At 46.6% G+C, this 14,844-nt stretch overlaps 1 protein-coding gene across 1 annotated transcript in view; it reads right to left on the bottom strand.

Moving 5' to 3' along the window:
• polq (polymerase (DNA directed), theta) overlaps positions 1 to 14,844 on the bottom strand; it is a 76,923-nt gene that overhangs the window by 17,779 nt on the left and 44,300 nt on the right. The window contains exons 24-31 of the mRNA XM_029766755.1: positions 14,607 to 14,720; positions 14,352 to 14,526; positions 12,345 to 12,456; positions 10,592 to 10,686; positions 7,903 to 7,985; positions 7,689 to 7,790; positions 6,783 to 6,894; positions 6,432 to 6,553 (exon numbers count right to left, since the gene is read on the bottom strand). Coding sequence (XP_029622615.1) covers positions 6,432 to 6,553; positions 6,783 to 6,894; positions 7,689 to 7,790; positions 7,903 to 7,985; positions 10,592 to 10,686; positions 12,345 to 12,456; positions 14,352 to 14,526; positions 14,607 to 14,720 — 915 coding nt within the window. The remainder of the gene's footprint in view (positions 1 to 6,431; positions 6,554 to 6,782; positions 6,895 to 7,688; positions 7,791 to 7,902; positions 7,986 to 10,591; positions 10,687 to 12,344; positions 12,457 to 14,351; positions 14,527 to 14,606; positions 14,721 to 14,844) is intronic.

Here is a 14,844-nt window from a genome sequence, read left to right as displayed (position 1 = left end):
TTCCAAACACCTGAAGGTACCACGTTCATCTGTACAAACAATAGTACGCAAGTACAAACACCATGGGACCACGCAGCCGTCATACCGCTCAGGAAGGAGACGCGTTCTGTCTCCTAGAGATGAATGTACTTTGGTGTGAAAAGTACAAATCAATCCCAGAACAACAGCAAAGGACCTTGTGAAGATGCTGGAGGAAACAGGTACAAAAGTATCTATATCCACAGTAAAACGAGTCCTATATCGACATAACCTGAAAGGCCGCTCAGCAAGGAAGAAGCCACTGCTCCAAAACCGCCATAAAAAAGACAGACTACGGTTTGCAACTGCACAAAGATCATACTTTTTGGAGAAAATGTCCTCTGGTCTGATGAAACAAAAAATAGAACTGTTTGGCCATAATGACCATCGTTATGTTTGGAGGAAAAAGGGGGAGGCTTGCAAGCCGAAGAACACCATCCCAACCGTGAAGCACGGTGGTGGCAGCATCATGTTGTGGGGGTGCTTTGCTGCAGGAGGGACTGGTGCACTTCACAAAATAGATGGCGTCATGAGAAAGGAAAATGATGTGGATATATTGAAGCATCATCTCAAGACTTCAGTCAGGAAGTTAAAGCTTGGTCGCAAATGGGTCTTCCAAATGGACAATGTCCCCAAGCATACTTCCAAAGTTGTGGCAAAATGGCTTAAGGACAACAAAGTCAAGGTATTGGAGTGGCCATCACAAAGCCATGACCTCAAACCTATAGAAATGTGTGGGCAGAACTGAAAGTGTGTGCGAGCAAGAAGGCCTACAAACCTGACTCAGTTACACCAGCTCTGTCAGGAGGAATGGGCCAAAATTCACCCAACTTATTGTGGGAAGCTTGTGGAAGGCTACCCGAAACGTTTGACCCAAGTTCAACAATTTAAAGGCAATGCAACCAAATACTGATTGAGTGTATGTAAACTTCTGACCCACTGGGAATGTGATGAAAGAAATAAAAGCTGAAATAAATCATTCTCTCTACTAGTATTCTGACATTTCACATTCTTAAAATAAAGTGGTGATCCTAACTGACCAAAGACAGGGAATTTTTACGAGGATTAAATGTCAGGAATTGTAAAAAACGGAGTTTAAATGTATTTGGCTAAGGTGTATGTAAACTTCTGACTTCAACTGTTGTAACACACAACTTAGAATTACACACATCTCATGTTAAATACTGTTGTAGTACTATGGCTACAGGTCCATCTACCTCACCTAAAGCCCATTCTGGTGGGAAGCTGCTATAGACCACCAAGTACTAACAGTCAGTATCTGGATAACGTGTGAAATGCTTGATAATGTATGTGATATCAACAGAGAGGTATATTTTCTGGGTGATTTATATATTGACTGGCTTTCATCAACCTGCCCACTCAGGTGAAATCTTCAAACTGTAACCAGAGCCTGCAACCTGGTTCATGTTATCAGTCAACCAACCAGGGTGGTTACAAACAGCACAGGAATGAAACAATCAACATGTATTGATCACATCTTTACTAATGCTGCAGATATTAGCTTGAAAGCAGTATCCAGATCCATCGTCACAATATAGTAGCCATATCTGTGGATCTGTTGGGACGATATGCAAATTGGAGTGGGTCAAGGGTTTCTGGGATAATGGTGTTGATGTGAGCCATGACCAGCCTTTCAAAGCATTCCCTGTAGCTCAGTTGGTAGAGCATGGTGTTTGCAACACCAGGGTTGTGGGTTCGATTCCCACGGGGGGCCAGCACAGAAAAAAAATGTATGAAATGTATGCATTCACTACTGTAAGTCACTCTGGATAAGAGTGTCTGCTAAATGACTAAAATGTAATGAATGCTACGGGTCGGTAGTCATTTAGAAAGGTTACCTTGGGTGTTCTTGGGCACAGGGACTATGGTGGTCTGCTTGAAACATGTTGGTGTTAAATGGTAGAACATGTCAGTGAAGACACTTGCCAGTTGGTCAGCGCATGCTCGGAGTACACGTCCTGGTAATCCGTCTGGCCCTGCGGCCTTGTGAATGTTGACCTGTGTAAAGGTCTTACATCGGTTACGGAGAGTGTGATCACACAGTCTTCCGGAACAGCTGATGCTCTCATGCATGTTTCAGTGTTACTTGCCTCGAAGCGAGAATAGAAGTAATTTAGCTCGTGTCACTGGGCAGCTCGCGGCTGTGCTTCCATTTGTAATCTGTAATAGTCTGCCACATCCGATGAGCGTCAGAGCCGGTGTAGTAGGATTCAATCTTAGTCCCATATTGACGCTTTGCCTGGGCATAACGGGATTTCTTATAAGCTTCCCAGGTTAGAGTCCCGCTCCTTGAATGCAGCAGCTCTACCCTTTAGCTCAGTGCAGATGTTGCCTGTAATCCATGGCTTCTGGTTGGGGTACAGTGGGGGAAAAAAGTATTTGATCCCCTGCTGATTTTGTACGTTTGCCCACTTACAAAGAAATGATCAGTCTATAATTTTAATGGTAGGTTTATTTGAACAGTGAGAGACGGAATAACAACAACAACAAAAAACCTGAAAAACGCATGTCAAAAATGTTATAAAATGATTTGCATTTTAATGAGGAAAATAAGTATTTGACCCCTCTGCAAAACATGACTTAATACTTGGTGGCAAAACCCTTGTTGGCAATCACAGAGGTCAGATGTTTCTTGTAGTTGGCCACCAGGTGTGCACACATCTCAGGAGGGATTTTGTCCCACTCCTCTTTGCAGATCTTCTCCAAGTCATTAAGGTTTCGAGGCTGACGTTTGACAACTCGAACCTTCAGCTCCCTCCACAGATGTTCTATGGGATTAAGGTCTGGAGACTGGCTAGGCCACTCCAGGACCTTAATGTGCTTCTTCTTGAGCCACTCCTTTGTTGCTTTGGCCGTGTGTCATTGTCATGCTGGAATACCCATCCACGACCCATTTTCAATGCCCTGGCTGAGGGAAGGAGGTTCTCACCCAAGATTTGACAGTACATGGCCCCGTCAAATGATGCGGTGAAGGTGTCCTGTCCCCTTAGCAGAAAAACACCCCCAAAGCACAATGTTTCCACCTCCGTGTTTGACGGTGGATATGGTTTTGTTGGGGTCATAGGCAGCATTCCTCCTCCTCCAAACACAGCGAGTTGAGTTGATGCCAAAGAGCACCATTTTGGTCTCATCTTACCACAACACTTTCACCAGTTGTCCTCTGAATCATTCAGATGTTCATTGGCAAACTTCAGACGGGCATGTATATGTATTCTTGAGCAGGGGGACCTCGCGGGCTCTGCATGATTTAAGTCCTTCACGGCGTAGTGTGTTACCAATTGTTTTCTTGGTGACTATGGTTCCAGCTGCCTTGAGATCATTGACAAGACCCTCCCGTGTAGTTCTGGGCTGAATCCTCACCATTCTCATGATCATTGCAACTCCACGAGGTGAGATCTTGCATGGAGTCCCAGGCCGAGGGATATTGACAGTTCTTTTGTGTTTCTTCCATTTGCGAATAATCGCACCAAATGTTGTCACCTTCTCACCAAGCTGCTTGGTGATGGTCTTGTAGCCCATTCCAGCCTTGTGTAGGTCTACAATCTAGTCCCTGATATCCTTGGAGAGCTCTTTGGTCTTGGCCATGGTGGAGAGTTTGATATCTGATTGATTGATTGCTTCTGTGGACAGGTGTCTTTTTTACAGGTAACAAGCTGCGGTTAGGAGCACTCCCTTTAAGAGTGTGCTCCTAATCTCAGCTCGTTACCTGTATAAAAGACACCTGGGAGCCAGAAATCTTTCTGATTTGAGAGGGGGTCAAATACTTATTTCCCTCATTAAAATGCAAATCAATTTATAACATTTTTGACATGCGTTTTTCTGGATATTTTTGTTGTTATTCTGTCTCTCACTGTTCAAATAAACCTACCATTAAAATTATAGACTGATCATTTCTTTGTCAGTGGGCAAACATACAAAATCAGCAGGGGATCAAATACTTTTTTCCCCCACTGTATGTACGTACAGTCACTGTGGGGATGACATCATCGATGCATTTATTGATGAAGCCAATGACAGATGTGGTGTACTCCTCAATGCCATCGGAGTAATCCCGGGACATATTCCAGTCTGTGATAGCAAAACAGTCCTGTAGTTTAGCATTTGCTTCATCTGACCACTTTTTTATTGATCTAGTCACTGGTACTTCCTGCTTTAGTTTTTGCTTGTAAGCAGGAATCAGGAGGATAGAATTATGGTCAGACTTGCCAAATAGAGGGCCAGGGAGAGCTTTGTATGTGTCTCTGTGTGTGGAATAAAGGTGGTCCAGAGGTTTTTTCCCTCTGGTTGCACATTTAACATGCTGATAGAAATGAGGTAAAACGGATTTAAGTTTACCTGCATTAAAGTCCCCGGCCTCTATTTGATTAGATTTTTTCAAATTAATTTGCAATAGAGTGTTGAGTATCGGGCAGTTAGCAAGTTTAGTAGGCTACTAATGACCAACGACGACGAGACAGCCTATAGGGAGGAGGTGAGGGCACTTGGAGTGTGGTGTTCAGGAAAACAACCTCTCACTCAACGTCACCACAGTGTGGTGAAGAAGGGGCAACAGAAATGTGGCTTGTCACCTAAAACCCTCACAAACCTTTACAGATGCACAATTGAGAGCATCCTGTCAGGCTGTATCACCGCCTGGTACGGAAACTGCACCGCCCACAACCACAGGGCTCTCCAGAGGGTGGTGCGGTCTACCCAACGCATTACCGGGGGGCAAACTACCTGCCCTCCAGGACACCTACAGCAGATCATCAAGGACATCAACCACCCGAGCCACTGCCTGTTCACCCCACTATCATCCAGCATCAGAGCTTGGAGAAGCCTAATTACCGTGACTAAACGGTCACTTGGAATTTGACTGCCTTCATGACTCGTGACCGCTGGTGTGGCGGTAATACGGTCACCGTAACAGCCCTAGTCGCACCTGGACTACTGTTCAGTCGTGTGGTCAGGTGCCACAAAGTGGTCCCGTGTGGCTCAGTTGGCAGAGCATGGTGTTTGCAACGCCAGGGTTGTGGGTTCGATTCCCACGGGGGACCAGTACGGGGGGGAGAAAAAAAAATGTATGAAATGTATGCATTCACTACTGTAAGTCGCTCTGGATAAGAGCGTCTGCTAAATGACTAAAATGTAAAAGTAAGAAAAATTGGCTCAGAACAGGGCAGCACGGCTGGCTCTTGGATGGACACAGAGAGATAATATTCATGTAAATCTCTCTTGGCTCAAGTGGAGCAGAGATTGACGTCATCACAACTTGTTATAGTAAGAGGTAGCTAACAGCTAACAAGCTGAATGTACCAAGGTGTCTGTTTAAACGACTAGCACACAGCTCAGACACCCATCCATACCCCACAAGACATGCCACCAGAGGTCTCTTCACAGTCCCCAAGTCCAGAACAGACTATGGGAGGCACACAGTACTACATAGAGCCATGACTACATGGAACTCTATTCCACATCAGGTAACTGATGCAGCAGTAGAATCAGATTTAAAACCAGATAAAAATACACCTTATGGAACAGCGGGGACTGTGAAGAGACACTGTGTTATGTTAGCATGTTTATGTTAGCTACCTGTTTCCTGGTGTTGGTGTGTGATGTTAGCTACCTGTTTCCTGGTGTAGCCGTTGGTGTTGATGTTAGCTACCTGTTTCCTGGTGTTGGTGTGTCCTGTTAGCTACCTGTTTCCTGGTGTTGGTGTGTGATGTTAGCTACCTGTTTCCTGGTGTTGGTGTGTCCTGTTAGCTACCTGTTTCCTGGTGTTGGTGTGTGATGTTACCTACCTGTTTCCTGGTGTTGGTGTCTGATGTTAGCTACCTGTTTCCTGGTGTTGGTGTCTGATGTTAGCTACCTGTTTCCTGGTGTTGGTGTGTGATGTTAGCTACCTGTTTCCTGGTGTTGGTGTGTGATGTTAGCTACCTGTTTCCTGGTGTTGGTGTGTGATGTTAGCTACCTGTTTCCTGGTGTTGGTGTGTGATGTTAGCTACCTGTTTCCTGGTGTTGGTGTGTGATGTTAGCTACCTGTTTCCTGGTGTTGGTGTGTCCTGTTAGCTACCTGTTTCCTGGTGTTGGTGTGTGATGTTAGCTACCTGTTTCCTGGTGTTGGTATGTGATGTTAGCTACCTGTTTCCTGGTGTTGGTGTGTGATGTTAGCTACCTGTTTCCTGGTGTTGGTGTGTCCTGTTAGCTACCTGTTTCCTGGTGTTGGTGTGTGATGTTAGCTACCTGTTTCCTGGTGTTGGTGTGTGATGTTAGCTACCTGTTTCCTGGTGTTGGTGTGTGATGTTAGCTACCTGTTTCCTGGTGTTGGTGTGTGATGTTAGCTACCTGTTTCCTGGTGTTGGTGTGTGATGTTAGCTACCTGTTTCCTGGTGTTGGTGTGTCCTGTTAGCTACCTGTTTCCTGGTGTAGCCGTTGGTGTTGATGTTAGGTAGGTATCTCCTCCTCCCTAGTAGAGTCTGGACAAAACCCTTCTTCACACAGCTACGCACTGTCTCCTTCAGGAACCTATGGATACCTGGACACACACACAGTAAATCACTCACACAGTAAATCACTCACACAGTAAATCACTCACAGTAAATCACTCACACAGTAAATCACTCACACAGTGAATGACACACAGTAAATCACTCACAGTAAATCACACAGCTCCATTTTCATCAAGCAGAAAAGCTAATATACATATAAGTATGTATGTTGCTGTAGTCACACACACTCCCAGCCAGCCACATTTGTGTGTGTACCTGTGTATCGGTCCTTGAAGCTCTCGATATAGGCACCTGCATCGTCCTCCTCTATCCCCATCTGCTCTCCCAGAGACTTGGCTCCCATCCCATAGATTATACCATAACATATCTACACACACACACACAGACACACACACGCACGCACGCACACACACACACACGCACACACAGCATACGCATACACACACACACACACACCATACACACCACACACACACACACACACACATACACAGCATACACACACAGCATACACACACACACACACACAGCATACACACACACACACACACACACACCACACACACACACACACACACACGCACACACAGCATACGCATACACACACACACACACACCATACACACCACACACACACACACACACACATACACAGCATACACACACAGCATACACACACACACACACACAGCATACACACACACACACACACACACACACACACACACACACACACACACACACACACACACACACACACACACACACACACACACACACACACACACACACACACACACACACACACACACTATAATGAACAAACATCAAGTTGGAAACAAATGCAGTGCGTGTTACTGGGTAGCAGGAATTCTCCCTCGTGGGACATTTCCCAGATTCCCACAATGGCTGCTTTGGGGTTATGTTGAATAGAAATACATTTTAGGTCCCCACAAGGACAGTAAAACTGTATGCTGTGTGTGTGTGTGTGTGTATGCTGTGTGTGTGTGTGTGTGTGTGTGTGTGTGTGTGTGCGTGTGTGTGCATGCTGTGTGTGTGTCTGTGTGTATGCTGTGTGTGTGTGTGTGTGTGTGTGTATGCTGTGTGTGTGTGTGTGTGTGTGTGTATGCTGTGTGTGTGTGTGCGCGTGCGTGCGTGTACCTGTTTAGCCTGTTGTCTCAGCCTGTCGTCTACAGTCTCCAGCTGAATGTTCTTCCACTCAGCAGCGATGCAGCGGAACACATCAGCTCCTCCATTCAACACCTGGCACACATTTAGACAAGGTCAGGTCAAAGTAGCATCACCAAGCTGTGTGTGTGTGTGTGTGTGTGTGTGTGTGTGTGTGTGTGTGTGTGTGTGTGTGTGTGTGTGTGACCTGTAGCAGACGTCTGTCCTTAGAGAGGTGAGCCAACACTCTGAGCTCCAACTGGGAATAATCTGCTGCTAATACCATCCCTCCTGGAGAGAGGGGGGAGAGGAGAGGAGGGAGAGGGGAGGGAGAGGAGGGAGAGGAGAGGAGGGAGGGGGGAGGGAGAGGAGAGGAGGGAGAGGGGAGGGAGGAGGGGAGGAGAGGGGGGAGAGGAGAGGAGGGAGAGGGGGAGAGGAGGGAGAGGAGGGGAGGGGGAGGGAGAGGAGAGGAGGGGGGGAGAGGAGGGAGAGGGGGGGAGAGGAGAGGAGGGAGAGGGGGGGAGAGAGGGGAGAGGTGAGGGGGAGAGGTGAGGGGGAGAGGTAAGGAGAGAGAGGAGAGGTAAGGAGAGAGAGGGGGGGGGGTAAGGAGAGAGAGAGATGGGGGAGAGGAGAAAGAGCGTGGGGAGGGAAGGGAGAGGGATGGATAGACAGAGGTAGGGGCAGAGTGGGGAGAGAGAAAGAGAAGGGGGAGAGAGAGAGAGGGGAGAGGGAGGATATAGAGGGGGGGAGAGAGGGAGGAGGAGGGAGAAAGAGAGAGGGACGGAGAGAGAGAGGGGAGAGGGAGAAAGAGATAGGGAGAGAGAGAGAGAGAATTTGGACAGCACGGGAGAGAGAGAAGCATACCAATTAGGATCTGGCTAAAAATACTTGAATCAGTTATAGAACCCATTGCCCTTTATGGTTATGAGGTCTGGGGTCTGCTCACCAACCAAGAATTCACAAAATGGGACAAACACCAAATTGAGACTCTGCATGCAGAATTCTGCAAAAATATCCTCCGTGTACAACATAAAACACCAAATAATGCATGCAGAGCAGAATTAGGCCGATACCCGCTAATTATCAAAATCCAGAAAAGAGACGTTAAATTCTACAACCACCTAAAAGGAAGCGATTCCCAAACCTTCCATAACAAAGCCATCATCTACATTTTACATTACATTTTAGTCATTTAGCAGACGCTCTTATCCAGAGCGACTTACAGTAGTGAATGCATACATTTCATACATTTTTTTTTTTTCCCCCACCGTACTGGCCCCCCGTGGGAATCAAACCCACAACCCTGGCGTTGCAAACACCATGCTCTACCAACTGAACCTCTACAGAGAGATGAACCTGGAGAAGAGTCCCCTAAGCAAGCTGGTCCTGGGGCTCTGTTCACAAACAGACCCCACAGAGCCCCAGGACAGCAACACAATTACACCCAACTTAATCATGAGAAAACAAAAAGATAATTCTTTCCAATGTGTCAAGTAATTAACAAAAAAACAGAGCAAACTAGAATGCTATTTGGTCCTAAACAGAGAGTACACAGAGGCAGAATACCTGACCACTGTGACTGACCCAAACTTAATGAAATGCTTTGACTATGTACAGACTCAGTGAGCATAGCCTTGCGATTGAGAAAGGCCTCTGTAGGCAGACATGGGTCTCAAGAGAAGATAGGCTATGTGCAACACTGCCCACAAAATGAGGTGGAAACTGATCTGCACTTCCTAACCTCCTGCCAAATGTAGGACCATATTAGAGACACATATTTCCCTCAGATTACACAGATCCACAAAGAATTAGAAAACAAACCTAATTTTGATAAACTCCCATATCTACTGGGTGAAATACCAGTGTTCCATCACAGCAGGAAGATCTGTGACCTGTTGCCACAAGAAAAGGTCAACCAGTGAAGAACAAACACCATTGTAAATACAACCCATATTTATGTTTATTTATTTTCCCTTTTGTACTTTAACTATTTGCACATCGTTACAACACTCTATATAGACATAATATGACATTTGTAATGTCTTTATTCATTTGGAACTTCTGTGAGTGTAATGTTTACTGTTATTTTTATTGTTTATTATCTACTTCACTTGCTTTGGCAATGTTAACATATGTTTCCCATGCCAATAAAGGCTTTTACATTTTAAATTGAATTGAGAGAGGGAGGAGTGAAATTAGGAATACCATAAAGGTGGCTCAGTCGGCAGAGCATGGAGCTTACACATCAAGGGTTGTGGGTTCAACTCCCGCTGGGGATTTGTAAAATGTATTCACGCATGACTGTCAGGCGCTTTGGATAAAAGGATGGGTTGGCTAGAGGGCCCTCTTGGCCCAAAGACTGTTTTAGCATGGGCGGGCGGGCAGGCAGGCAGGCAGGCAGGCAGGCAGGCAGGCAGGCAGGCAGGCAGGCAGGCAGGCAGGCAGGCAGGATAAAACATCATAGAAGCACTGAAGCTGTCTGACATGGTACCATTAGTATAGACTCTCTGTGGCCTGGCAGTTAAAAAATCCATAATCCATGAGAAGGCCATGGTTGAGATTGAACTAGGATGGCCGGCTGCATGGTGTTAAATGCAGAAGGAGATGAGCTCTATGGTGTGAGGGGGAGGAGTTACCTGTGAAAGGTGTGAGGGGGAGGAGTTACCTGTGAAAGGTATTAGGGGGAGGAGTTACCTGTGAAAGGTGTGAGGGGGAGGAGTTACCTGTGAAAGGTGTGAGGGGGAGGAGTTACCTGTGAAAGGTGTGAGGGGGAGGAGTTACCTGTGAAAGGTGTGAGGGGGAGGAGTTACCTGTGAAAAGTGTTAGGGAGAAGAGTTACCTGTGAAAGGTGTGAGGGGGAGGAGTTACCTGTGAAAGGTGTCAGGGGGAGGAGTTACCTGTGAAAGGTACAAAGGCGTGTCTCATGCTGACGGAGAAGGCCACGGCTCCTTCAGGAGGAGGAGGAGGTCTGATCAGCCTGGAACGGCCCCTACTGAGAAGAACGAACACATATTTAGGCACAGAACATCATTAGCTTATTCTGTGGATTGTTTTTAAGCACCCAGGCCCACAGTCGGGAATCCCGAAATCTGAGCAGTTCAGCAAATACCAAACAGCTGATTGTTGAGTTGCGGCTGTCAGGGAGCATACAAATACAATTGTGGGTAAACAGTTTGGAAAGCAAACGACTAGGCCTACTGAAAAGAGGAGAATCTCATCTGTCCGTAGCTACCAAAATTATTTCTCAACTCCCAACATTTAGCAAACAGCACCATTTAAGCCTACAGCTGGAGTATCTTGATTTGAGCCTGAGTGGACATGTCATTGGGTGAGTCAGTGAGTGGACATGTCATTGGGTGAGTCAGTGAGTGGACATGTCATTGGGTGAGTCAGTGAGTGGACAAGTCATTGGGTGAGTCAGTGAGTGGACATGTCATTGGGTGAGTCAGTGAGTGGACAAGTCATTGGGTGAGTCAGTGAGTGGACATGTCATTGGGTGAGTCAGTGAGTGGACATGTCATTGGGTGAGTCAGTGAGTGGACAAGTCATTGGGTGAGTCAGTGAGTGGACACCCAAAAGTACTCGTTACATTTTGAATGCTTAGTACGACAGGATCCCTACTGCCTCTGATCTGTCGGACTCACGAAACACAAATGCAGCGTTTGTAAATTATGTCTGAGTGTTGGAGCGTGCCCCTGGCTATCCATACATTTTAAAACAAGAAAATGGTGCCGTCTGCTTTGTTTAATACAAGGAATTTTAAATGATTTATACTTTTACTTTTGATACTTAAGTATATTTTATCAATTACATTTACTTTTGATAGTTAAATATATTTAGAACCAAATACTTTTAGACTTTTACTCCTGTAGTATTTTACTGGGTAACTTTCACTTTTACTTGAGTAACTTTCTATGAAGGTATCTATACTTTTACTACAGTATGACTATTGGGTACTTTTCCCACAACTGGTTATTCCCACCCAGTCCGGCGGCCATCTTGTGAAGGTTAGGGTTAGTAGTTATAAATAGTTATTCCAACCCAGTCCAGCGGCCATCTTGTGAAGGTTAGGGTTAGTAGTTATAAATAGTTATTCCCACCCAGTCCGGCGGCCATCTTGTGAAGGTTAGGGTTAGTAGTTATAAATAGTTATTCCCACCCAGTCCGGCGGCCATCTTGTGAAGGTTAGGGTTAGTAGTTATAAATAGTTATTCCCACCCAGTCCGGCGGCCATCTTGTGAAGGTTAGGGTTAGTAGTTATTAATAGTTATTCCAACCCTGTCCGGCGGCCATCTTGTGAAGGTTAGGGTTAGTAGTTATAAATTGCTATTCCCACCCAGTCCGGCGGCCATCTTGTCAAGGTTAGGGTTAGTAGTTAGAAATAGTTATTCCAACCCAGTCCAGCGGCCATCTTGTGAAGGTTAGGGTTAGTAGTTATAAATAGTTATTCCCACCCAGTCCGGCGGCCATCTTGTGAAGGTTAGGGTTAGTAGTTAAAATAGTTATTCCAACCCAGTCCGGCAGCCATCTTGTGAAGGTTAGGGTTAGTAGTTAGAAATAGTTATTCCAACCCAGTCCGGCAGCCATCTTGTGAAGGTTAGGGTTAGTAGTTATAAATAGTTTAACAGTATAATAGATAGTTATTCCCACCCAGTTCGGCGGCCATCTTGTGAGGGCGGGCTCTCCTCCACCACAGAGGCCATCTGGATCTCAAAGTCCTTCGGAACGTTCTGGATGTTTGGCTCTGTGAAGCTCACTCTGCCTGTGGACAGACACGCAGACAGACACGCAGACAGACAGACACGCAGACAGACAGACACGCAGACAGACACGCAGACAGAGACGCAGACAGAGACGCAGACAGAACGCAGACAGACACAAGCAGACTGATGTATAAATAATTAGTGTGTACACTACACTACACTACGCTACACTACATTACACTACACTACACTACACTACGCTACGCTACGCTACACTACGCTACACAACATTACACTACGCTACGCTACACTACGCTACACAACATTACACTACGCTACACTACACCACACTACATTACGCTACGCTACACAACACTACGCTACACAACACTACGCTACACTACGCTACACAACATTACACTACGCTACACTACGCTACACAACATTACACTACGCTACACTACGCTACACTACACCACACTACACTACATTACGCTACGCTACACAACACTACGCTACACAACACTACATTACACTACGCTACACTACACAACATTACATTACACTACGCTACACCACACTACACTACATTACGCTACGCTACACTACGCTACACAACATTACATTACACTATATTACACTACGCTACGCTACACTACATTACATTACGCTACGCTACACTACATTACGCTACACTACATTACGCTACGCTACACAACACTACGCTACACAACATTACACTACGCTACACTACACTACGCTACACAACACTACGCTACACAACACTACATTACACTACGCTACACTACACAACATTACATTACACTACGCTACACCACACTACATTACGCTACGCTACACTACACTACGCTACACAACATTACACTACATTACACTACGCTACGCTACACTACATTACATTACGCTACGCTACATTACGCTACACCACACTACACTACACTACATTACATTACATTGTAGTCATCCATCAGTACATTCATCTCCAGATAGATTACCTGTAGCAGGGTGTTACCTGTAGCAGGGTGTTACCTGTAGCAGGGTGTGTTACCTGTAGCAGTGTGTTACCTGTAGCAGGGTGTTACCTGTAGCAGTGTGTGTCTGGGAGACGGGGTGTTACCTGTAGCAGTGTGTGTTACCTGTAGCAGTGTGTTACCTGTAGCAGGGTGTTACCTGTAGCAGGGTGTTACCTGTAGCAGGGTGTGTCTGGGAGATGGGGTGTTACCTGTAGCAGGGTGTGTCTGGGAGATGGGGTGTTACCTGTAGCAGGGTGTGTCTGGGAGATGGGGTGTTACCTGTAGCAGGGTGTTACCTGTAGCAGGGTGTTACCTGTAGCAGGGTGTGTCTGGGAGATGGGGTGTTACCTGTAGCAGGGTGTGTATGGGAGATGGGGTGTTACCTGTAGCAGGGTGTGTCTGGGAGATGGGGTGTTACCTGTAGCAGGGTGTTACCTGTAGCAGGGTGTGTCTGGGAGATGGGGTGTTACCTGTAGCAGGGTGTGTTTGGGAGATGGGGTGTTACCTGTAGCAGTGTGTTACCTGTAGCAGTGTGTGTCTGGGAGATGGGGTGTTACCTGTAGCAGTGTGTGTCTGGGCGATGGGGTGTTACCTGTAGCAGGGTGTTACCTGTAGCAGGGTGTTACCTGTAGCAGGGTGTTACCTGTAGCAGTGTGTGTCTGGGCGATGGGGTGTTACCTGTAGCAGTGTGTGTTACCTGTAGCAGGGTGTGTTACCTGTAGCAGTGTGTGTTACCTGTAGCAGGGTGTGTTACCTGTAGCAGTGTGTGTTACCTGTAGCAGGGTGTGTCTGGGAGATGGGGTGTTACCTGTAGCAGGGTGTTACCTGTAGCAGTGTGTGTTACCTGTAGCAGGGTGTGTTACCTGTAGCAGGGTGTGTTACCTGTAGCAGGGTGTGTTACCTGTAGCAGGGTGTGTTACCTGTAGCAGTGTGTGTCTGGGCGACGGGGTGTATTCTATCCATAACCAGCAGGGGGTGATGTCGTCTCTCTCTCTGCAGGGGAAACACCACCGTCGTCAAGGCGTTGGAGATCCTCCTCCACTCCAGAATCACCCCTGGCAACGGGTGGAGGGAACGGAGCTTCGCCAGGATGTCCTGATGATGTCACCTTTTTAATTCACGTGTGATGTCACAGACCAGGACCAATAACGTCACAGTGTGTGTCTGTGTTATACCTTGGAGGTACTGAACGGTTTCCCTGTTCCTCTCCTGCTGTACCCCAGGGTCTTCTTACCCCTCCCCCCGCTCAGATCACAGCCTGGAGGCAGACGCAGCTCACGGAACAACACCTGACACAGACAGACAGACAGACAGACAGACAGACAGACAGACAGACAGACAGACACAGACAGACACAGAGACACAGACAGACACAGACAGACAGACAGACACACAGACAGTAATACACACAGA

Source organism: Salmo trutta, chromosome 12, assembly GCF_901001165.1.
Source record: "Salmo trutta chromosome 12, fSalTru1.1, whole genome shotgun sequence".
Taxonomy (NCBI): Eukaryota; Metazoa; Chordata; class Actinopteri; order Salmoniformes; family Salmonidae; genus Salmo; species Salmo trutta.
The sequence above is the reverse complement of the archived record's forward strand: the minus strand, read 5'-3'. Positions and strand labels throughout refer to the sequence as shown.